This window comes from Triturus cristatus, chromosome 2_1 (genome assembly GCF_964204655.1).
Source record: "Triturus cristatus chromosome 2_1, aTriCri1.1, whole genome shotgun sequence".
In the NCBI taxonomy this organism is placed as follows: domain Eukaryota; kingdom Metazoa; phylum Chordata; class Amphibia; order Caudata; family Salamandridae; genus Triturus; species Triturus cristatus.
In genome coordinates this window covers 88,379,187-88,404,519 of record NC_140581.1, presented here as the reverse complement: position 1 = coordinate 88,404,519, position 25,333 = coordinate 88,379,187, and the positions used below count along the sequence as shown (strand labels likewise).

The 25,333-nt window shown below is 48.4% G+C and overlaps 1 protein-coding gene across 5 annotated transcripts in view; it reads left to right on the top strand.

Annotated features, from left to right (window-relative positions):
* Positions 1-25,333, top strand: part of UNC13B (unc-13 homolog B) — a 2,660,654-nt gene that overhangs the window by 1,610,734 nt on the left and 1,024,587 nt on the right. For all 5 annotated transcript variants that reach the window (XM_085628130.1, XM_085628129.1, XM_085628128.1 and 2 more), the window contains one exon: positions 7,629-7,798. In XM_085628130.1, coding sequence (XP_085484256.1) covers positions 7,629-7,798 — 170 coding nt within the window. The remainder of the gene's footprint in view (positions 1-7,628; positions 7,799-25,333) is intronic.

Here is a 25,333-nt window from a genome sequence, read left to right as displayed (position 1 = left end):
ATGGTTCTGTCTCAGTGTGTTGGGCTAAGGAAAATGGATGCTCCAGAAGACCTGGAGAACCTGGTTGTTGAGGTGCCCATGGAACATAATGATGCCTCTATCCTCTCTGTTGGACAGCATGACTACATCATCAACTCTTAGTACTGCATGCTCAAATTACCCTGTTAAAAGAAACATCTCAGCATATGGCTAAGTTATCTGTGCAGAACTCAAACACATGCATAATCTAATTATTCAGGTGCTAATGAATGTATTTGCTTCTCTTTCTTGAAAGGCCACCACAAATGGTTGTTTCTTAGATTTTAGAAATGCCTTCAACAGGGTGGAGAGAAAGAGAATTTGGTCTAAGATGTTGGCATTGAATATTGATGTCATGTTATTATATTTTATACAAAAACGTAATGTTTTACACTGGGTCCAAATTGAAATGGTGGTCAATTTCAGTTTAAAAATGGATGCCTATGCACTCTGCAGACTAACCAGTTTGTATTTTGTCCCCTACACTTTTGAGTATCTATTTGGCTGATTAATTTTATTCTATTGTCTTGATTAATTATTTTCAACCTAAGCTGGGTAATAAAAAAGGCCTCATTTTGGGCATATAGTGATTATCTTATTGTTCTGGATAAGGCCCCCATTGGGTTACAAAAGGTGTCTGTATTTTATATTGAATTATTGTAAAAACGACTGTGTTAGGAGGAACCTTACTAACACCAAAATAATGGTCTGTGGTAGAACTAGTTGCAGGTTCACATGCACTGTTGAGAATATGCGCCTAGAAGTTATAAAAATGTATGACTACGTAGGCCTTATTATATCTTCTAATTTATCTTGACCACCTCAGTTTGCCAATTTCAAAAGAAAATGAATAAAGCATTTGTAGGGATTAACCTTTTTTTTCCTTTTAAAAATACATTACTGTATCTTAGTGCTAAGATGACTCAATTGTATTGGCCTATACAACAGAGCACTATATCGAATCAACACAGAATTATTACTTCTTGAGTGTTCTCTCGAGAAATTATTCACCTTGAGTGTGGATTAACTGCCATATATAAACTGAGTGACGAGATTGCCTTGCTGTATGTGTTTTTTACCTTCATAAGAACTATCCTTAATTATTTAATCTCTAATTTGGGAGGAACTCCAGAGTAATCAGAATTTAAGTCTTGTTTTATTTCTTAAGGATTTTATACATAATTGCGAGTTTGTCCACTAATAGGCTACTCTTGAAAATTTCAGCAGAGTTTAAAATTTAAGATAAAAAAAAGTATATTGAGGCCCACATATTATCATTATAAAAGACCAGACTTTGTCCCTTAAAACATACCTTGGGGTCATCTTGGATACCAATTAGGACGCTGTCTTGCCAAAGGAAAGGTATAGTACCCCTGTCACAGAAAGTCTGTTACTTGCATTTACAGTATTGTTTCCATTATTCAGAATCTAGTTTCACTGATTCCTAGAGTTTGATTTCTGTAAAAGATAAATGCTGACTCTGTGGTTAAGGGCCTGAATCCTTTATTCATTTTCTTTGCATATGCCCCACATTGATTAAAAATAGAAAATTTACTTGAAATCCATTTTCAGTTCTCATTAAACACATACTTCTGAGACGTCATATCTTCTAACTCCTCAAGGTAATTCTAAGCAGACTTATAGCTTTATTGTGCAGTTTTTAAATCAGATCTACTTCTCAATCATCTAGCAAATGATAATTTACATGATATAGGTATTTATTTCTCTTAATGTATTTAATTATTGTAATTGCAATACATTTTAATGTTGCATTGTTGGTTTTTTATGTGTATGCCTTGCATTAATTTTATTTACAAGCTATCACTAGAAACCTATGTTTAATTTTGATTCAATGTGTGCTATAGAGATGGTGTATCTTTCAACTCCTTAAGGCGATACTAATTAGGATTGTAGTTGTATTGTGGCATTTCTTAATCAGTTGTGTTGGATGAGTATCTGTCCCTGTGGCCCCCAGTGAACGCCTGCCCTGCGGTAACAGCTCTGGTGTGTGTGTGTGGGGGGGGGGGGGATAGGGGTTCTGTGTGTCCGTGATGTTCAGTGTGGGGGCTCATCGCTGAGTTGCCTGTGGGGGGGATGAGTATCTGTCCCTGTGGCCCCCAGTGAACGCCTGCCCTGCGGTAACAGCTCTGGTGTGTGTGTGTGGGGGGGGATAGGGGTTCTGTGTGTCCGTGATGTTCAGTGTGGGGGCTCATGGCTGAGTTGCCTGTGTGGGGGATGAGTATCTGTCCCTGTGGCCCCCAGTGAACGCCTGCCCTGCGGTAACAGCTCTGGTGTGTGTGTGTGGGGGGGGGAGATAGGGGTTCTGTGTGTCCGTGATGTTCAGTGTGGGGGCTCATGGCTGAGTTGCCTGTGTGGGGGATGAGTATCTGTCCCTGTGGCCCCCAGTGAACGCCTGCCCTGCGGTAACAGCTCTGGGGTGTGTGTGTGGGGGGGGGGGGGAGATAGGGGTTCTGTGTGTCCGTGATGTTCAGTGTGGGGGCTCATCACTGAGTTGCCTGTGTGGGGGATGAGTATCTGTCCCTGTGGCCCCCAGTGAACGCCTGCCCTGCTGGGGTGAGCGCAGAGGGGTGGCTTCATTGCGGAGGATGTCATCGCCGCGCTGCCCTGCGGGCAGTAGTGCCAGCAGCCGCACACTCATAAATGAACCGGCGACACCACGCTGCACGACCGCGCCTGTCCCTGCGCTGCTCACCTGAAAGAAGGTGGCAAATACAGGCCCTGGGTAGGCAACGCCCACGAGAACACGGCGCATCCTTAACTAGCAGATGAATATCGGTCTCTGCTGTCACATTAGCGCCACCATCGCATAGCAAATGCTCTCCTGACCCATTTCTGGAGAGACACACAGTCTGTCTTTCCGTTGCCTAGCAACAGGTGCAGCATAAGAAAAAAAAGTTGAGCAAAGAGAGTAGACATTGGGCGGTAACTGCCATAGGGGCTCAAATCATTTCTGTTTATTAATCTAGACAAGCTTTACCGCTGTGAAAACTAATCACCTTTGTCCTTCTACTGGGCAGTCCTGCTCCTAACCCTCATGCTAATGCCCTTCATTCACTGTGTGTGTTTGAGCACGAGACTGTCTTGTGTGACCCTGGAGTTTAGCACATTGGCGTCATACATGATGTGAATCCACTCCAGAACAGTGGGCGGCTCCTTTACCTTTCTGTAGTGAGGCCCCTTCCACTCACTCATGGCACCGCTGGACGCCCAATAGGTCTGCCGATGCTTTCTCAGTCCGGAGCGGATGACCCACACGCTGCAGGAACCACTTCCTTTACATGATACGATTTAATGACACCTCTTCAACTGCATGTTCCTTCTTTTACTGCCATGTCTCTGCCAGCCGGGTTCTGTGTTGTGCTGGGTCTGAGGCTCATCCCGCTCCAGCGCTCTAGTTATACTGCAGACCGTGGCATGCTGGAACGCTCAGTTGGGCTGGGTCTGTGGCTCATCCCGCTCCAGCGCTCTAGTTATACTGCAGACCGTGGCATGCTGGAACGCTCAGTTGGGCTGGGTCTGTGGCTCATCCCGCTCCAGCGCTCTAGTTATACTGCAGACCTGGGAATGCTGGAAGGCTCAGTTGGGCTGGGTCTGTGGCTCATCCCGCTCCAGCGCTCTAGTTATACTGCAGACCTGGGAATGCTGGAAGGCTCAGTTGGGCTGGGTCTGTGGCTCATCCCGCTCCAGCGCTCTAGTTATACTGCAGACCTGGGAATGCTGGAAGGCTCAGTTGAGTTGGGTCTGTGGCCCATCCTGCTCCAGCGCTCTAGTTATACTGCAGGCAGACCTGGGAATGCCAGAAAGCTCAGTTGAGCTGGGTCTGCGGCCCATCCCGCTCCAGCGCTCTAGTTTATTTATTTATTTATTTATTTATTTTGAAAGTCTTATATAGCGCGAACAAGATCCTTGCGGATATCAGAGCGCTTTACATAGAAACAACTGACAGGTGGAACCGACAATCGTGTGCAGGTAACAATCATATAAGAACAACATTTGGAACAAGAGATCGTAGGAGGGTTAGTCAAGTATTGCATTTTAAACTGGCTCTAAAGAGCTAGGGGCATGGATGGCAGGTGTTCATGTAAGTTTTGCCATGAGCAAAGCTTTAACTTCTTTTTTGAACGATGCGGAAGAGGCATTCAGTCTGGTTTCAGGGGGAAGAGAGTTCCATATTTTGGGCGCCATACTGCAGACCGTGGCATGCTGGAAGGCTCAGTTGGGCTGGGTCTGTGGCCCATCCTGCTCTAGCGCTCTAGTTATACTGCAGACAGACCTGGGAATGCAAGAAGGCTCAGTTGAGCTGGGTCTGCGGCCCATCCCGCTCCAGCGCTCTAGTTATACTGCAGACCGTGGCATGCTGGAAGGCTCAGTTGAGCTGGGTCTGTGGCCCATCCCGCTCCAGCGCTCTAGTTATACTGCAGACAGAGGAATGCTGGAAGGCTCAGTTGGGCTGGGTCTGTGGCACTTCGCGCTGCAGTGCTCTAGTTATACTGCAGACCAGGGAATGCCAGAAGGCTCAGTTGGGATGAGTCTGTGGCTCATCCCGCTCCAGCGCTCTAGTTATATTGCAGACCTGGGAATGCCGGAAGGCTCCGTTGGGCTGGGTCAGTGGCCCATTCCGCTCCAGAGCTCTAGTTATACTGCAGACCTGGGAATGCCAGAAGACTCCGTTGGGCTGGGTCTGTGGCCCATCCCGTTCCAGGGCTCTAGTTATACTGCAGACCTGGGAATGCCGGAAGGCTCCGTTGGGCTGGGTCTGTGGCCCATCCCGCTCCAGCGCTTTAGTTATACTGCAGACCGTGGAATGCTGGATGGCTCAGTTGAGCTAGGTCTGCAGCCCACCTTGCTCCAACGCTCTAGTTATACCTCAGACCAGGGAATGCCAGAAGCCTCCGTTTGGTTGGGTCTGCAGCCCATCATGCTGCAGCGCTCTAGTTATACTGCAGACCTGGGAATGCTGGAAGGTTCAGTTGGCCTGGGTCTGCGGCCGACTCTGCTTCAACACTCTATATCCCAGACCAAGGAATGCTGAAAGGCTCTGTTGGGCTGGGTCTGTGGCCCTCCACGCTCCTGTGCTCTAGTTGTACTGCAGACCTGGGAATGCTGGAAGGCTCAGTTGGACTGGGTCTGTGGCCCATCCTGCTCCAGCGCTCTAGTCATACTGCAGACCTGGGAATGCTAGAAGGCTCAGTTGGGCTGGGTCTGTGGCCCATCCTGCTCCAGCACTCTAGTTATACTGCAGACAGACCTGGGAATGCTGGAAGGCTCAGTTGGGCTGGGTCTGTGGCCCATCCTGCTCCAGCGCTCTAGTAATACTGCAGACAGACCTGGGAATGCTGGAAGGCTCAGTTGGGCTGGGTCTGCGGCCCACTCTGCTTCAGCACTCTAGTTATATCACAGACCAAGGAATGCCGAAAGGCTCCGTTGGGCTGGGTCTGTGGCCCTCCGCGCTCCAGTGCTCTAGTTATATTTCAGACTAAGCAATGCTAGAAGGCTCAATTGGGATGGGTCTGTGACTCATCCCGCTCCAGCGCTCTAATTATACTGCAGACCTGGGAATGCCGGAAGACTCCGTTGGGCTGGGTCTGTGGCCCATCCCGCTCCAGCGCTCTAGTTATACTGCAGACCTGGGAATGCTGGAAGGCTCCGTTGGGCAGGCTCTGATGCCTGTATTTGGGGGCTTCTCGTCTCCCTTGCATCTTGCCTGATGTTGTTTATCTCTCAATGCTTTCCACAGCTTGAGGCCAATAATCGATCTTTGTGTGGGGAAGGTGATCGCCATTTCTGCACTCCTTCATCTACGTTGCTCTCCCTCACGGTGTGGTGTTTATAATGGTTCAGGACTTTTTACTCCAGCCACACAATGGTCCTTCTCCTTTCTTAGTGTGTTTTTTATATTTCTGTTGACTTGGTTCTCTGGTTTTGGCAGATCCTATTCCTGTTCATTCTGATCTTTGGTTGTGCTTCCCTAGTGGGCACCGGGCATTTTCCCGGAACGGTGGGGGCTAGTTGCATTTTATGCCATGGTATACCGTGATAACTTTGCGGTATCCTATGTACTACCACTTTATCAAAATGGTAATAGATAGGGAAATTAATATTTTTGAAATCTTTTAAAATACATTTACTGCCCTGTACCACGGTATCTTGACAAGCTTTTGTGAAATTCCGCAACAGTACAGCAGTGACAGATATCCTTAAATTTAAATGCCATATAACTTTAAAAATACTTACCCTACTTAACTCCTGTACCCAACAAGCATATTCTCTGCACCATAATGTGTAATCATACCAAATTTCTTGTAAATCCATTCCACTGTTTTTGCGATACATCAAATGCAATAGTCTATGGAAAATGCATTGGTGGAAAAATCGCTTTTTGGGCCCCCTTATTATCTTTGCACCCCCTTAACAATCATCTCAAAAAGTTGAAAATGCTATAAATCTGGAAAGTTTTGTGGTGATTCGTCAAACGAATGGTAGATTATTAGGGAGCTAATATCCGAGGAATTCCTGTCTTTAGGAATACTTACTATAACTACAGAGTGGCAATCAGATTTAATGTAATTTCTTTCTTTTTATCTATTGTATTTGTTATGTATTTGTTTATTGTTTTACATATTCATGTGACCATAAACGTGTCTTTTAGATGTTCATGTAGTAGATCTGAAACTTTACATAAGCTGTCCAGTTTATTTTTGGGCTTTGCTGCTACTTTTATTAGAATTGTGCTACATACAGAGGCCAATATGAATGAAAGGCAATCGTTGCTATTGTTAAAAAAAACAAAAAAAGAGATTCTTTTTTTTCTTAGTGGTGAATTATTACATCCTCGAATAGTAATTTCTGTGGCTCACTGCTAGGTACATTTTTCATTTTGTTGCACAGGGGTGCATACGAAAGAAGTTTTTTTTTTGTTTGACTTGTTGGGCTAGTTTTATTTTGTGAGCTAGAGATCTTGCAAAGAAAACCTACATAGATTTACATGTATTTTATTCGTTATGTATGTATTTATAGATTTCGATTAGCACTGACTATAAATGGGACCTTCAGTCATTCATGTAGTAATTCTGAAACTTTACCTATGCAATCTGGTTAATTTTCTGTGCTTCCTTGCTACGTTTAGTTGTAATGTGCAACAAGATATCACTACGTTGTTGGCCCTTATAACTTCATAAACACTTTATAAGATTACTTGCAATAGCACTAAGAATCATCTACGTATTCTAATGTAAATTTCTGTGAAATTTCATTACAATCTGTTTAGCCGTTTTGCTGTTACATGGACTGCAAAAATCTGTGTGAAATGCATTGGATTTCAATTGTGTTTTGCGACCCCCCCCTCTTGTTCTTTGCATCCCCTTGACTAAACGCTGTGAAACATCCAACAATTTAACGGGTGCACCTTTCATGTTTATTCACACTTAACTTTGGGTCCACTGGGAAAGACTAGGAGAATAAGGGGTGGCAAATTCAATGTCCGACCATGGAGGCATAATGTCTAAGAATATTGCTGTTCACATAAATCTATTTGTAGCATAGCCTTCTTTTTCAGCAAAGATGTCTAAATCTCTCTGTTTTGTTTTTAGCGAGTGCCATAACTCTTCCGATCGGATCAAAGTGAGAGTGTGGGATGAGGACGATGATATAAAGTCCCGTGTCAAGCAGAGGCTCAAACGAGAGTCAGATGATTTCTTGGGACAGACCATCATTGAAGTCCGGACCTTGAGTGGAGAGATGGATGTGTGGTATAATCTGGGTGAGACTGATTTATTTACTCCAGATGCAGCTGTCAACGCTATGTGCATGTCTCGAGTTAGTGCTGTATTCTACCCCTCGCCCCCATTTAACTGTCTCAGTATGATCTCTCACCCACCATTCTGGTATCCATTTGAAATAACCTGATGTTTTATTCTTATTCCTCTTTAGATCTAGACAAATAGTTTGCATGGGCTACTGTATGCTGTAACAATGGGTAGTTATTGGAAGTAAGGTACAGGATCTTGAAGTATATCAGGGATCTTTATTGTAAAATGAAAAGCAAGACCATCAAATAACTAGGTGAAGTTCTCCTTCCATTTAGGTGATGTCTAGTGCAAAGTGACTCTCTACGATGTTAAAAAGTTCTTAGGGCTGAGACATGATCAATACTGGGCTCTAGATATAAAACATGGAAAAGTAAACTGAAGAAGCAGATTGACTCAGGTCTAAATGAAGATGTGCTCTGAATGTCTCTAAGAGTTGGAGCTCCCAGAATCGCTTTTTGTGCTAGATGAAAGAAAACTGAACTTAGAAGGCATTTAGAAACGGTAGTGAATGCAAGGGCAGAAGATCTAGATTTATTAAGTAAAACATTTGAGTTGGAAGGATTATGTTCAGGATAATAAACCACGAAGCATCTAGCTAGAGCTCTAAAGTTAGCAAGTTGTCTGGTTTGAAGTATGATTCTGAATGTGATCATATCTCCTTCCTCTGTTGGAGATTGAGAATGCATGAGTCCCAAGATATCCCAAGAAACCACAATTTGCGAAGGCGTTCCTTGGAGAGATGGTGGTATCGTCTTAAGTGGAAGTAAATATAAAAGATTATGGTTCAACTCTGCAGAGACAGACATGTCCTCTGCATGTTTTTGCAGATGTTTACCCTTGCCCTGAGAAAAACTAACACAATTCTCTATTATATTTTTGATTTCCATTTTCACAGTGTGCATGATTACCATGCATGCATGCTGAGGGCCACTTACAGTTTGGTGTACAAGACTAAGAACGGTTTGTGTGGAAGGTTGCACCGTGCATGCTTTCCTTATCAAGAGGAACTACTATCCCCTTGCTGAATACCATGAGTTTTGCAGCAGCTGCAGTGTGTATTTTTAATCTTGGTCGCAGAGCAGGCCTTTTTCCCTGTCCTGTGCACTGAGCGAGTGGCCCAAATTAATGTGTCTGTGAGAGGCTGGCTTAGTATATGGTACTTACTTATGTAAGTGTAGCACCCTACACTAACCCAGACTACCCTTCAGTGATTTTAGTGATCTTAGACAAACTTAGAAAGCTCTCTAAGTGGTAGCTGTAGAGAGCAGCCTTCAACCTTAGTCCAGAACGAGTGTAAAGGAGCTTGTTTTACCAGTACTTAATCTTAGGGTATAGGTTAAGTGATAAAGAATCACACAGTGTAGTTATACAAATATGTATTTATTACAAACACTCACTATCACAATGTATTATCTCCTACCCAGAGATATAAACACAATACACACAATACTTAGGAAATAGAGCACATAAGTAGCACAAATACACAATGGTCTCCAGGGGAGAGCAAACCGTATACTAAAAGAGTGGACTGTGAACCACGACTCAAGGCAAGAGTGGACCTAGAAGACGTAGAAGAGCCGGGGACCCAAGGAACCACCCAAGATGAGTATCTAGGAACCCCACGGATGTCATGTGCAGAGTGGGAACACGACTGCGTGCTCAGTGTTAGTTAATGGGTAAGTTGTGGTTGCAGTTTTAAAGAAAAAGGACCCTTCCCAGCGGACCATGAAGACACCCCATGGACGATGGAAGGTTGGAGAGTCACCCCACCTGTGGATACCCCAGGAACCAGGATTCCTACAACAGGGAAGCCGGGTGCATAGGTGTCAAGTGACATCGGAAAACGCCGTAGACCATAATGGAGGACTTCAGGAATGGTGCTGCTGGAGAAGACGACGACTGAGTTCGGTGGAACCCAAAGGTGGATTCAAAGTCAGAAGACCCTGCAAGCTGAGTGGACATAGTCTATGCCACTCAGGAGTGACCAGAAGGTACGGAAGACGAATGCCCACCAATGTTGGGGATGCAGCAGAGGTTGACGGTGCCCTTCAAGTTGCAGCTGTGCGAACCAGGCTACGCTGTGGAAGACCAGGAGCTGTTTACGAGCTGTCTCACGTCGGATGTCGAGAGCCAGGAGGTCAGTGAACAGCAGGGGCACCAACAAGCCTTGGCAACAACAAACAACATAGTTGATGAAAAAGGTGTATTGTTGAGATCAGCAAAGTCCAAGTGACTCACACCAAGCAGGTAAGTCAGAGCAGGCCCCTAGCAAGGAGGGCAGCCCACTGGAGCCAAAGAAGACCCTCAAGAGGACCCAGGGGCTAGAAGCACAGGATTCGCAATAGGGCCTTGAGCAGCTCACCAATGAAGAAGACCCATGGGGCAAAGGATGCGATGCAGGTGAAGATCTTGGCTGCAGGAGATGCTTGAGGTAGGAGCTTCTTGGAGCCCAAAGATGTCTGGGGGAGAGAGTCAACAAGCCTTAGCAACAGCAAGTCGACTAGGTGCACAGGGTTTCTGTTCCAGTGGTTCTGACGAGGGATACTGGCCTTAAACTCGGTGAGAAGACAGTGCAGGCCTTGAGGGAGTTGCAGAACCACTACCTGTTTTGCTGAGCCTATCGGAGTCTGTGGAAGCCCAGGATCAGCAGACCAGTCATTACGGTGCCTGCAATTGCAGGGAGTGACTCTTTCCCTCCAAGGGAGATTCCTTCAGGTGCCTTGGATGTGCACAGGCCTGGGGAAGAACCTGTATGTAGTACGGACCCAGACGTTGCAGAAGACCAGCAGGACGAGACCAGGAGCATCAGGAATCTTCCCAGGTGCAGTCTCGGTACCCAAGCGAAGTCCAGAGAGTCCAGACGGTAGAAATTGAAGTTGTATTTGACCTGAATCTTGTCCCACGACGAATCTAGGGACCCACCCACAAGTAAGCCCTTAAGTACCCAAGGAAAGGGTCGGGATTCATGGGTCCCTCCCATAGGTGGGGTTGGACAGTGGGGAGGATACTCCAATGTCCTTTGTCCAGTTTTGCGCCGGAGCGGAAGCCAACGGCTCCCTGAATTGGTTTTAGCTGCAGTATGTAAGGAAGGCACCAAATGTTGTCTTCAAGCAGTTTTAGTGGTGCTGTCAAGCGCCCCACCCTGCCCCAGTACACTAAACCCTGTCTGGGAGGTGGTAACACATCCCTGTGACAGGGTATCTATTGTTCTGCCTTCCTGTGCTGGAGCTTGGCTCAGCAGCAGGAGGGCAGAAACATGTCTCTGGTCGGCAGCAGCCCTAGCTGGCTGTCCGGTTCTGGAAGACTGATACCGGGAGCACTGAGGGCCTCCAGGAGGAGCTTTACAGACTCCCACACTGTTTACCGCGTGGGTGTATGATTCCAACATGTTTGATACCAAACATGACAGGGTTCGGTACAGCCATTTTAGAGATGATCATCGCGTAATGACGCATGGCCATTCTATGTGTTATTATGGCTGATACGCTTGCAACCCAGGAAAATGGACTCCGAAGGTTGTAGTGGTGCCCTGCTCATGCCGAGGCACCCTCACACTTAGAACTGAGCACCCTGCCTTCAGGATTGAAAGACCTACCTTAGGGGTGATTTGTGTGTTTTAAGTGTAGTGGCCTCAGATATAAGAAAACGTTTATCTGTTGTAAGTGGTGCTAGCACCAGCTTAAACAGGCTGCAGTGGCTGGCCTGGAGTCACAATTTGAGTGGTCTCTCATGAGTGGCATAGTACATGCTTCAGCCTATGGGAGACCACTGGTGTACCTATGCCCTGGGTACCTTAGTACCATATACCAGGGACTTATCTGGGTACACCAGTAGCCAATCTGGAGTGTACCTAAGTAGTCACTATGTCCAATTTAGGCAGGAGTCCCAGAGACTGGGGTCCTGGTTAGAAGGATCCCAGTCAGACTTGTCAGAAAAACACGACACCAGCAAAAAGTGAGGGTGACCATGAAAGTAGATCCTACATTCATACAGTGTCCAAGTCTCATACTGTTTCCCTTGTGCCTGGGTATCGCATGTATCTGGCATTGGTAAATGGTAGCATACGCAAATAAAGTGTGTGCACTGTATGACTGTTATTTATTAGAATCTGTTGCAGATTAGCACTACAAGAATGTTTTACATGGTGGATATTAGGAGTAGATTGCTAGGCTATAATTGTCTATTGCTATCACTCCTAAACCTTGTATGGAAATAGGCTTTGAAGTGTGAGTGGATGTATGCAGAACTCGCTTTAGTTATGATATGTGTATTGTTTGATGCACAACTCAAACAGATGTGTATCCTGGGACTGAAGCAGGAGCTATATGGGCCGAGCAAGGGCTGGGTGAAGTGCCAAGTTGTCTGTTTCTTATGGAATTCAAGAACTGAGGAGGCTGCTCTAATTTGCAGTGGCAGGCAGTTCCAGGCTTTAGGGGAATGTGTGACCAACAGATCTGGTTCTGCATATGTGGTTTTGGGGGACCAGGGGGTTAGCGAGTGAGTAGGTGTCTGGATAAGCAGAGGTGCCTGGTAGGTTTGTGGAAGTTTATGTGATTGTTGAGGTGCATAGGGCCAATGTTGTGAAAGGCTTTCTATGTGTGCATGAGGAGCTTGAGGAGTGCTCGTTTGTGGATTAAGTGTCAGTGGAGCTCTCTTAGGTGAGGTTGATGTGGGTGCAGATTGGGAGGTTGAGGGTGAGCCTGGTCGGTTAGTTTTGTATGGTCTGGAGTCTTTTGGTCAGTAGAGCGTTGATTCTGGAATACAGTGTGTTGCTGTAGTCCAGTTTGCGGGTGATGAGGGCTTGGGTGTCTTCTGTGATTGTTGGTGGGGAGCCTTTTGAAAATCTTCTTGAGCATCTTGAGTGTGTGGAAGCAGGAGATGAAGACTGCATTCACTTGGCCAGTCATGGAAAGTTGATTATTGATTACTATTCTTTGGTTCTTTGTGTGGTTTGCCAGGATGAATGTGGGTCAGCAGGTCACCAAGTGGAGTCCCAGAGATAGGTGTCTTTGAAGAAGATTACTGCTTCTGTCTTGCCTGTGTTGAGCTAGGGGCAGTTGGTTTTCATCCATCGGCTTCAGTCATACCAGTGGAGAAATTGGTCTGGGTGTTTGACGTCTTGTTGGAGTGCGAGAGTGGGAGCTGGGTATCTTTAGCATGGGATATGATGTTGATTCCATGGGCATGGATGATGATTGAGAGTGAGATCATATAGTCGTTGAATAGGGTGAGGCTGAGTGAGGATCCTTGTGGAACTCCGCAGATAAGGTTGATGACTTCAGAGGTAAAGGGAGCCAGGATGACTGACTGGGTACGGCCTTTTAGTGACGAGCAAGTATAGCAAAATGTGGGTCCTGGGGTTCTGCCTTCCTTCAGTCATTGGATTGGATGAGGGTGGTGTGGGAGAATGTTATAAAGACTGCATAAAGGTCCAATAGGATAAAGAAGCGGTGTCAACTCTGTCTAGGATCATCTGGATGTTGTCCGTGGTGGCGATGAAAGCAGTCTCTGTACTGTGATTGGACCTGAATCCAGATTGAATGGTGTCAGGGAGGTGACTGTCGTTGAGGTGGGTGGCTGCACATTTGTTTATCATCTTTTCCATGACTTTTGTCAAGTAAGTTAGCAGGGCAATAAGCGGATAGTTGGCTAGGGTCTTTGGGTTTGCTGAGAGTTTCTAGAGGGAAGGGGAGCACTGTGGCGTGTTTCCAGGTGTCAAGTAGTGGCTATTATAATTGAGCCGTCCAAGATCAGGGTGAGGGCTGGACTAATGGGGTTTGGTCATTTGAAGATATGGTGAGGGTAGGGGGATCCAAGTGTTCTCCAGAATGTATGGACTGCTTAGTTTTTTTGTTTTTTTTTGTAACTTTTATTGAGCATTTCACATCAAACAAACATCACTATGGAGTACATTACACAGTGCAAGGGCAGGTTTCTGTACATTACACAAGAATGCCAAATCCATTGAGGGCAGGTCCTGAGCATGCAAGCCATCACATGTGAGCCTTCCAGTCGGAACAAAAGGGGAAAATGGCAGGGATAAGGGGGGTACAGTGCAGCACAGTAATATATTAACCCGTCCATCATAGTAACCATAAGAACAGATTAGATAGTAGACGCAGACAGTAGATAGGTAGTGAGAGGTGACCAAATATCCCGGGGCCGGGATGGTGCGAGCAGCTCCTCAGCATAACAGACCAATTGATCTCGACAGTAGATCAGGTCCTGCAGCCACAGTTTGGTAGTGGGGGCCAACCTACTCTCCCAACACATAGAGACCCTCCGCTTTGCCACCAGCAACGCAAGGGCCACAAATTGCAGACAGGAGGCCTTAACATCAGCAACAAGACCAAGAAGACAGACTTGTGGAGTACAGTCCAGAGGCAGCCCGATCATGTGGTTTATAGTCTGTACAACATCACCCCAATAGGAGAACACCTTGGGACAAACCCACGGCAAGTGATAAAAATCAGCGTCAGGGGCTCCGCACCGTTTACAGGCGGCAGAGTCGCGCAGACCATATCGGTGCAATTGGGCAGGCGTATAATACAGCTGGTGTATATATTTGTAGTGAACCATTCGCAGATTTCCGTTCGAAGTCAGCTGCCCAGTTAGGCGGCAGCAGCCCACCCATTCATCCTCAGCCAAAACGTGCGGTAAGACTGCGTTCCATTTGTGCAATGCCGCCATAACAGAAGTGGCTGCTTCCCTCTGTGATGTCCGATATAGCCTGGTGACTAATTTTATCCTGGCGGGAGTAGTATATAAGAGTTGCAGCACCTCCAGCGTAGGCGGCTCTGCAGGAAATTGCGAATACAGCCAGAGTATGGCCGACCGCAATCTGGTGTAGATGAAGAGTTGCATAGCAGTGAGAGGGCCATCAGCAGCCAAAGCTGCCGAGACGATGAACCTGCCCCCGGGGTACACATCTTTCATGGTCACCATGTTCATGTCACTGTGAATACGCAGTGCACCAGCCTCTGCGGTATCCGAGAGGCTAGTGTGGTGAAGCAAAGGCATACCAGGCGCATAAAGTGGCAGCTTCTGTGCTCGTCTACCCAGCTCCTGCCATGCCTTAACCGTGGTCTGAACCGTGTCAAACTCCCCCTTCTCGAACACTGTGTGTGTATTAACAATCATGGCCTTGAGCGGTATGGGATGCACCGCCCCAGCCTCAACCGCCACATGGGGGATATAGGCAGGATCGTGTTGCCAATAGTACGCAAAGTGGGCCTGCGCACACAGGTAATATAACTGGAAATCAGGCGCCGCAAAGCCACCCAGCTCATAAGGGAGCGTAAGTGTTTCCCATCTGAGACGAGATTTCCCCTTCCCCCCCCCCCCAAGCCAATGTAACTAAAAGTGACCGAAAGGAGTTGAAAAAGTGACGTGACGGATGTATCGGTATATTTAAAAATAAATACAAGAAACGGGGGAGAACCACCATTTGACAGTCAATCGATCAGCGAAGGAAAGGGGCAGTTTGATCCAACAGGCAACCTGCTCCTCAAGACGCGCGATAGCCACTCCATAGTTAGCTCGCACCACCTCCTGGGGATCGCGGTGCAACCACACACCCAGATATTTCACTGCATCAGTACACCACACCAAAGTAAATTCTAAATCAAACGGATATGTAGTCTGTAAGGGGCAATATCATGGACTTGGACCAGTTGATACCAAGCCCAGAAAACCACTCAAAGCGCACATATTCCCGAAGGAGGGGGGGCAATTGCAGGGCTGGCTCACGCACATATAGAACCATGTCGTCCGCATACATGGAGACCGCCAGAGGACGTTGAAGAAAGCGCAACGCCGCCCGGGGCATAACGCTGCCGCAGTATACAGGCCAAAGGTTCAAGTATAAGCGTAAATAGCAGCGGAGAGAGCGGGCAGCCCTGACGCGTGCCACGATGGATAGGGATCGGATGAGACACCTGACCATTAATCTGCACACGGGCTGTAGGGCCGGTGTAGAGTAATTTAATCCATTTAGTGAAGGCAAAGGGCACCCCCATGCGATGTAAAATCGCCAGCATGTAAGACCAGGAGACAGAATCGAAGGCCTTAGCGGCGTCTAGAAGCACCGCCACCGCAGGCAACAAGAAATGCATAACGACAAAAAGCGTTCTAAGATTGTGGGAGGTGGAACGAGCAGGCACGAAACCATATTGGTCCGGCAGGACCATAACCGGCAGAATTAGCTGCAATCTGGTTGCCAAGACTTTAGCTAAAATTTTGACATCTGTGTTGATTAAAGACAATGGGCGGTAGGAGTCACATCTATCAGATGGCTTGCCTGACTTAAGAAGGGCAACCATCAATGCTTCCTGCAGCGTTGGGGGCAGGCAGTTGGTTTCATATGCCTCCTCATAAACCTGGAGCAGGCAAGGGGCAAAAGTGTCAACATAAGTTGTATAAAACTCCGCTGGTTAACCATCAGCGCCAGCAGATTTACCGGTAGGGAGAGCGGCTATGGCGTCCTGTATTTCAGCAAGGATGAGTGGGTGCATTAAAAATTCCTGCTGCCCCCGAGAGAGCCACACTAACGCAATATCATCCAGATATTGCTGCAACTCCGCTTCATCTGCAGCCGGACGATAAGCGTACATGTCCTGATAAAAATCAGCGAAGGCTTGCAAAATATTAAGTGTGTCATGATAAGCGACCCCATCGACTGTGAGCGAATCAACTGTGTACGCGCCACCCCGGGGTTCCAGAATACGGGCCACCAACGCTCTACCCGGCCTGCCAACCTCACCATAGTATCGGGCCGTGCTTCTGCGGGACAGGTGTCAGACCTCCTGGTCAGCCACAGCATTATATTCTGCAAATTCCTTAATGAGTGCAAGCACAGAAGGGTCTGGTGTGCTCTCATACCTCCTCTCCAACCCCCGTAACTCACGTTCCAGCGTAGACAATGTACCCCTGAGTGACCGAAGAACCACAGCCTGGAGACCGATGCATACCCCACGTATGGTCACCTTGAAGGCCTCCCATAGTGTCCCTACCACGTCAAGTGACCCAGTATTACGCGCAAAATAGTCTGCAATTGCCTCCCGAACGCCCTCACAGAAGAACGCATCCAACAAGGCAGAAGGCTGAAGCCGCCACTGGAAGGGGGGGGGGGGGGGGGAGTGTAAGCCGGCATGGCCATACGGAAATGCATAGGGAATGATCTGAGAGTGTCCGAGGTAAGTGTTCAGCATGTACTATCCAGTCATTGGCGTCTCGGGTCAGAAGCCAGAAATCTAGGCGGGACGAGCATAGGAATGACAGGTGCCCTCCCTAACGCAGGGATGACGCAGACGGCAAACATCCACAAGCCCCAGCATCGACATACCGTCCTGCAGAGCAGTGACAGCCTTCTTGGGAGGCCTGTCCGCAGTGGATACTCTATCCATAACAGGGTCCAAGGCCTAATTAAAATCGCCCCCACAGATAATGGTACAAGGGGGTAGCTTATAGAGTTAACCCCATAAATCATCATAAAAGGCTGGGTTGTCAGTATTGGGACCATATACGTTGACTATCACTAGTGACCGACCATACAGTGTACCTTGCACTATGAGAAACCTCCCACCCTCATCCTCCTCTACCAAAAGCGGCAGAAAGGGGGTGCCTCTTTTGACCAGAATCATAACCCCCCGGACATAAGAGGAGCAACAGAAGACACCGTTTGCTTGGTGAGATGCGTCTCCTGTAGAAGAGCAATTTTAATATGATGACAGTCAAGATAAGAAAGTACCTGGCACACTTTACGCTGATTATTAAGTCCCCTTACGTTCCAACTAAGCCATGATATTGTCTTGTCGACAGAGTCAGTCATGTCCCAATACCAAAAGGCAGAATTCCATCACAATGCTCACTTACCGCCCCCAATATTACCCACCCCCAACCGCAGTGCACTGCCAATGGACAATTCAAAACATTACAAACCCCAACAACCCGACCCACCCACTCCAGCAGCAAAAACCTGCTGGGACACCCCAGAAAACAGCAAAAAAGAAAGCACCCCAAAACATGTCGCAGATTGGGCAAAGCATACAAGTAGGACCTCCAATCAGAAAACAATGCGACCAAGACACCGAAAGGTGCCAAAACATAAAGGACAACTTTGTGGGGATTTCCCATTTGGAGAAGCACCAGAGGCCCCTGGCACCCCGTGAAATACAGGGTGGGCCGAGACGGAAAGGATGGAGCCATCCAACTCTGGGTACAGGTGTCGCTATGCGGCCACACCTAGCACCATATCGACAAAGGTCCTTACCCCACCAGCATACATTAATACAGTCATTGCAGTCAGAGCAACGAAGGCAACATGGAGCAAAACAACCAGATAAATACCATAAGACATAATGAAACATCTGAAGGTGCGTCTTAAGATATTTGCGGCAACCAAAGCAGCGTGATAGGGCCACACTAGACGTTAACATGCAAGGCAGAGATCTGGAAAACAATACCAAAAGGAAAGTCAGGTACCGCCAATTAGCCATCAGAGTCAGATTCTCCCATCTTCCCATGTTGCAGTGAGCGCTGCGGCGAGCGGCGCTCCAGCCGCCGAAGGTATTAAAGCGCCTCTTTAGGGGTAAGGAAGATGCGGGCCTTTCCATTATGTTGAATGCGCAGGCGCGACGGGTAGAGCATGGCATAGGGAATGCTTAGAGATTGCAGCTTTTTCTTCACGGCGTGAAACTCCCTGCGCGCCTGCTGTACTGCCACCGTGAAATCAGGGAAAAGCTCCACTTTCATTCCCTGATAACTCAGGCTGCCCTTCTCCCGGGCCAGCCGCAGCGCAGTGTCGCTGTTATTTGACAAGCGGGCTATAATAGGACGGGGTGGCGCCCCAGGGATAGGCCTGGCAGCCAAGGAGCGGTGAGCTCTTTCGACAATAAGAACTTTCGAAAAGTGCTCCGCCCCAAACAAAGATGTAAGTAGCGACTCCACGTACAGTTCCATAGGCCCAGTGTTGGTCGATTCCGCAATCCCGGTAATACGTAAGTTGTTCCGTCTGGACCGGGCCTCAATGTCCTCGTTCTTAGCCCTAATGACCTCCAAGAGCTTTTCCATGCTCGCACACGAGGTACTAATTGCGTCCACCCGATCCTCGGTCGTAGAGATGCGCTGTTCAGCCTCAGCCAGCTGTGCTCCGTGTTTATCCAGCCTGGACGCCATTGTGTCCATACGCATGTTCAAATTGTCAATTTTGGCATCAATAGTATGTAAGCTCTGCTGCCTGGATCATCATGCGCTCCAGTTTGGCCCCAGCTCATGATCAGGCTCCGCGTCCGAAGCGGCATGAGTATGGGTCCTGGGGTGCTTTTTGGCCTCAAATGTAAGTTTGCTCTGCTGTTTGTCGGTGCGCCCCATAGCTGAACAAGCAAGCACCAAAGGCGCACAAAGGAGAGAAGCGGAGGCAGAGAGCGGCAGAACCAGATGGGGCAAGAAGCAGCACTACGGCGCCAGAAGGCCCAGGCCGTGGGTCGCACAGTCCAACCGCCAAAAGCCGCAAAGAGGGCGCACAAAGCTGCAGTGTCCCACCGATCTACAGGCCCATAGGGCACCCCGAGCACAAAGCGATGAGGAGGCACACCACCCCAGGACCCCCAGCCACCACCAGCCACCAGCAGCCACAGCACTAGGCCTCAAGCCTCAAGCCATGCAACGCAGGTACTCCGAGAATGAGCGCCCACCACAGCAGGCCGCCAGAGTCCGTCACCCTGCAGAGCCCACAAGGACGCGTGGGCAAGGGGCGAAAGGTCCCAAAAAATGCGCCAACCCGCGAGGGCAGGACCGGGATGCAGGCAAACCTCAGGCCAGGACCAAAGCAGCCCAGGGTGCGCGCAGAGCTGCACCACGCTACTCAGACCCCCAGGCGGCAGCGGAGCAAGCCCATCGAGGCCCGCAGCGGTCAGCAGCCTCACCTCGGCAGGCAGGGGCAGCCGCCGCTCTCAGCAGCGGGACCAACGCAGCGGCCAACACCCCTCAACAGCCATCAGGTGCACCAGAGCGGCGGAGCAGGACCTCCGGGTGCCACCGTAGCAGGCCCGACCACATCCGGGGATCGCAGCGCCCAAGGCCGGACAGGCGCCAGACGGGAACCACGCACCAACGCTGCAGGGCCGCGGATACCCGGAACACACCGCTCCGCAGAGTGGGCGCCACCAGAGCGACCCAGTTTCAGCCCCACGATGTCGCCGAGGGCACCTCTCCCATCCACCAGCAGAGCGGCACATCGGGACAACAGCCGCGAGGCAGCTGGTCACCAGAGGGAGTGGAGCGGCGCCGCCATTACACGCAGGCTCCGGAGGCAGGCAAAGACAGAGCGGTGGGACAGCACACACTGCAGAAAGACATCAAACTGGAGCCAATACGGTAAGGAGGACAAATCCGGGCCACAGCAGTGTGGATGGCACTAAATTCATCAGGATGTTAGGCGGATTGAAGTCTCGGCCAGCAGAGCCACGCTAAAAGGCGGCCATCTCGCTCCGGGCTCTCTAGCGCCCCCCCCATGGACTGCTTAGTTGTTGCTGTTAATTGACTGATGACGGTGGGCCAAGGTCATAATCTGCTTCCTTCCTGTCCATATCTACCAATAATCAAAGGTGGAAGGGTCTGGTTGGGGCTCGAAGTTTTGATAGATGCTGGTGATCTTGTTGCTGAATAGGGACAGCTGGGTGTAGAGGTCTTGAAAGGTAAAGATTGCCTTGGCACTGTTTGGTGCTGCTTTCAATGCAGCCAGTGAGTGCATTGCATTTGGTGGCTCTGATTTGCTGAAGTTAGCATCTGAGTGTGGATTTGTTGCTGTTGTGTCGGTGTCATCCTGACTTTGTCTCCTGCAATCAAGTTGCTTCCGCTCTTACAAGTACAGCTTGTTTGCCTTCTGGTTCTCTTGACTGATGGGGATTCATATGCCAATAGATAATGGCGTGTAGGTGTTGTAGAAGTGACCTTTTGCTATCTCCTGCCATTTGATCGTCCCTGAAGTATTCTCATTAGATTAGATGGAGGGTGTGAGGGAGTCTAGAGACAGGACTCTTCTCAGAAGTGCCTGGTTAATCTATGCCAGGGCCAGCCACCTTGTTTACCCAGAGATGCTGCTCCCAAAAAGCTTATGGGTGGCATATATGAAGGCTTCTCCCTGAGTTCTTGCTTTGGTTTCCCCCAGTTGAGGCTGACATTGTCACCTCCTGCTGCCTGTTATCACCTGAAAACAAAGAGTGTAGGCCTTCACTAACTGAACGATTATAAGAAGATTCAAACAGCTAATGTTCCAGGACTTTCTCACTGACCAGTGTAGGTAACAAACCTTAGGGTATTAAAAAAAATTCTCGGATTCATGTCTGGTGACTTTGACAGTAAGCCTCGTAGAGGTGAGTGGACATCACTTGAATAAACCTGCAACTGTCTTTGAGAAAGCATGGTTGTCAAAATGGCTTACTATTTAAGACTCAGCAAGCATGTTGGAGAAGTACTCCAAACCTGACTGTGCTGAGAACATCACAGGGAAGTAAAAGGCTGATGATCCTTGGACATTGTTGACGTTGTGTGGAGAAAGGCTTCTTGTGCATGGAGAACACACTATGCGACTGCGGCCCTACAATAAACTACATTTGTATATTGTAGAATCTTCATGGATAGTCATAAGCCCACACACGACTCTACACAATCAAGGACCCGCTTACATAAACCACCGCCTAAACTTCACCAACTGTCGAAGACTACCTTTCACTTTCCCATACTCCCCGCCTCTACCAAAGCAGAAGTGGATGACACTCCTTCGCCTACATCGCATCAAAGATGTGGAACAGCTTCCCCAGGCACCTCCATACCATACCTGGCTGTTTGAATAAGCCTCTAGGACCTACAAGCGCTTGGATACCCTATCAGATGATCACACACATGCTTGTGGCATATATACCTCTATTAGAAGCCTGCATTGTAACATCCTATTTGCAAAAGATGTTGAAAGTGTATACCTTGAAGGAAAAAGCTGCCCTTAGTCTTGATGGACTTTACTGGCACATGTCTTACAAAGTCTGTACTTTTTTACATCGCCCGTGAATAGAATCTCAGAGCACATGGGAGGTTTCACACCACAGTTTTTGACAGAACTTTCAGTCATCTTTGCGATTTTGTCTCTCACTCATTTTGTTTTTACATCTATTTATCTAGTGAAGTGACTTGACATTGAGGAAGTCTTTAACATCAGTGTCAACCAAAATAACCCTCTCCATCTACTTTGAGAAATACAGAAATGGATATCTAACCTATATCTATGATGATGTCTGGCAGCCTGTCTCTTTCAGTATTTTCAGTTCCCTATTCAATGATTCACAGAGACTTACTTCACCTGGGCAGACTCCCTTTCTTAGGCTCTCTACCTCTTATCCTCCCCCAACACCGAAGAAGAGAAGAGTAACAGAGAGCATATCTAGACCGTCACAGGCCTTACTAACACCTGCAACACCATATCCTCATTCTCTAAGGTAGTTGAGACCTATGATTCAATATGAGGATCCCCTACAAGAGCCACTACAGCATTTGCTATTGTGTCCTGCAAAGAACCACACCTATATATCCAGTTCACCCTTCTCTTGTCCTCTCTGCTCTTCAAGGGTACATTTCACACTCCAGAAGGAAGCAGAAGAGACAGATCCCCGACGAGATCTACATCTCTCTATTCTGATACGGACTGTTTGCACTCATCTTGCACTCCTACATATCGAGCAGCTTTTCTTTCTTATCTCTTGCCTGTAGACTACATCACAACATTTCATGACAACTTAGGCAGAGAAGCTTTGAAACTCAACATCCCTCTTGAAACGCTACATCCTACATTTCCAGTAGTTCTGGAGACATTATAACCATGAATAGCTCATAAACCTCTCCTTCTGCTGGTCTTTGGCCTCTCTGATGTAGCAGAAGAAAACATTCTCACACCTGCTGTGGTGAAAGTTGGAAATCCTTGTCTCTTCAAAAAATTTCTAACAGGATCAAGAATTCCTAAAGTCTGATCCTATGCCCGACTCAATTATTATGATCTCCATAAGATGGGGGGAGGAGATGGCCTAATGGGTAGGGCGTCCGACCTCGAATCTGGTGAACTGGGTTCGAGTCTCGGCAATGACGCTGAACATCCTTTGATTCTGGGCAAATCACTTAATCTCCCCGTGCTTAACAAAAATGAATGTGTCCTCATGTAATGCAACTGAAGCTATGCAAAGCGCTCTGATACCCGATTCGGGTCAAGTTTGCGCTATATAAAACCATGTTAAAAAAAAAAAAAATGGAGACCCACCTTGGTGCCATAAACAGCCGCACTGCCAAAGAGAGTAAGAGGTGGGATGCTACAGGTAGAAAAGTCTGTAGAACGGCCACAACACACCTGAAGATCTCCAGTGCAACTCTTCTTGTCTGGTACCAGAGAATGGACAGCATTCGGTCCTTCAAGACATTTGGCGAAGGCATCAGCATCTAATAGAGACTTCTAGCTGTAGATTCCGTACCTTAAAATTTTGCCAGGCGTCAGGCTGGAGCCTGAAGATTTTTTGTGAGCTGTACCCCTGCCCTCGCCGTTAGGTAGCATCGATCGGCTCAGCATGCGTCGTCGGTGGCGTTCCCTCCAAATCTGATGTCGCAGTACCTATGTAGGCACAGCCAATGCACGCAGAGCTGTTATTTTCTTTCCATACCAGCCAGTTCTGATCTGGAGAAGAGCTACCCCTTAGTCAATGTTTGACTGGCCTATCTGATAGAGAGTTGTAGCTGCAGATTCTTTACCTTAGAATTTCCCTAGGCGCCCGACTGTATCTGGAAGATTTTTCGTAAGCAGTACTCCTGCGTGCCGATAGGCCGTGGCGATTGGCTCCACATCCATTGTTTGCGTCGTCCTCACCGAAAGTGACAACACAGTACCTATATAGGTGCCACCCAAGCGTACTGACATCATTTCTTTGCTCTCTGTGCCAGCCAGCGCTGATCCGAAGAAGAGCTACCCTCTGTCGCTTTTTGACAGGCCTTTTTCGATGTTTTGAGGGTTCGAGCGACCTCCGCCCAGCTGAAAGAGTTCTATGAGGCCATGCACCTCATTTTTGGGCGGTCCGACCCGGTCAACGCACCTTTGAGCCCCGCGAGGTCAGAAGTAGTCCCATCTTGCTCCGCACCTGCAGCTCTGGCCAGCCCCCAGTGATTCATTCCTGGATCGGGACCAATGCCGGTCATGCCATCTCGTCCTTCCTCGGTGCTGATCTTGATGCTGTCGGCACCATCCCCATTGTCATCCCTGACACGGAGCCGGAGGGGCGTTGCCTCACGCTGGCAGGAGCCTGAGCATTATTTTTACTGTCCAGGCCACAGGGAAGACTGGGAGGGTTCACTGGACCCTTTCGAATACCAGCCCTACTGGGAAGAATAGTGTGTGGACTGGTGTGAGGCCAGCAGCCTGGATGCATCTCAAGATGCTGGTTTGCTTTCTTCCCCTACCATGGCTACATAGGAGGGAGCTTCTTACGCCAGGCTGGTGCGGAGGGCGGCTGAGGTCCTTGACCTTCAGCTTCCCACAGTGACAGTCCAGACTAATCTATCGACAGAGATGCTGTAACTAGGATTCTCCACATCGTAACCCTTACTCCCACTCGATGACTCCCTCACTGACTTCTTGTTGGGTACCTGGTCCAAACCTAACATGGGGGCTCCTGTGAATAGGACGATTGCTTGCCACCATCACCCCTCACCCGGTGACCCAAACGTCCTCATGCAACACCCTACGACCCAAACTTCCTCATGCAACACCGTACACCTGAGAGCTTGGTGACCAAGCCTCCATCTCCCAAGGCGCTTTCCCTACCGCTCCCCTAGATAGGCAATCCAAGAGGCTGGACTAATTTTGGAAGATGTTGTTTTCTTCTGCCAGCCTGGCATTGTGGTCCATGAGCACCGCATGCCTTTTGGGCCTTTATTCCCAAACTTTGTGGGATACAGTTGCGCTATACTCTCCCACGCTTTTGCTGACGGGAGAGACGAGTCCAAGTTCACTATTCGATGCAGACTTGACACAACCGGCTCAATAGCCTGAGAACGACTGGCTTCTCTGGGGCTGTCCAAGCTTCCTTTATGGACATACCCTTTGATGGCACCCATCTCTTTGGAGACAAGGCATATTTGGAGCTTGAGGTCTTTAAGGATTCTCGTGCTACGGCCAGGTACTTAGGCTTCTCTGCGGACCCACATCCATCTCTATCTGCCTTTCGTGGCTACAGAAGGGGCTTACAGTCATGTCAATTCCAGCCAAGCCACTGCTCCTTGTCGGCTCCCCAGCCTCTGCGTGGCTGTAGGCACGGTTCCCACAGACCTTGTGGGTCAGGTGGCCAGCGGTCTGGTCAGTCCGCCACCACCATTACTGTAACATCCTCCGAACCGTCCTAGTCTGCCTCTTTACCACCATGGGCACACAGTTGGCAGCAGGATTCGCCATCACCTGTCCC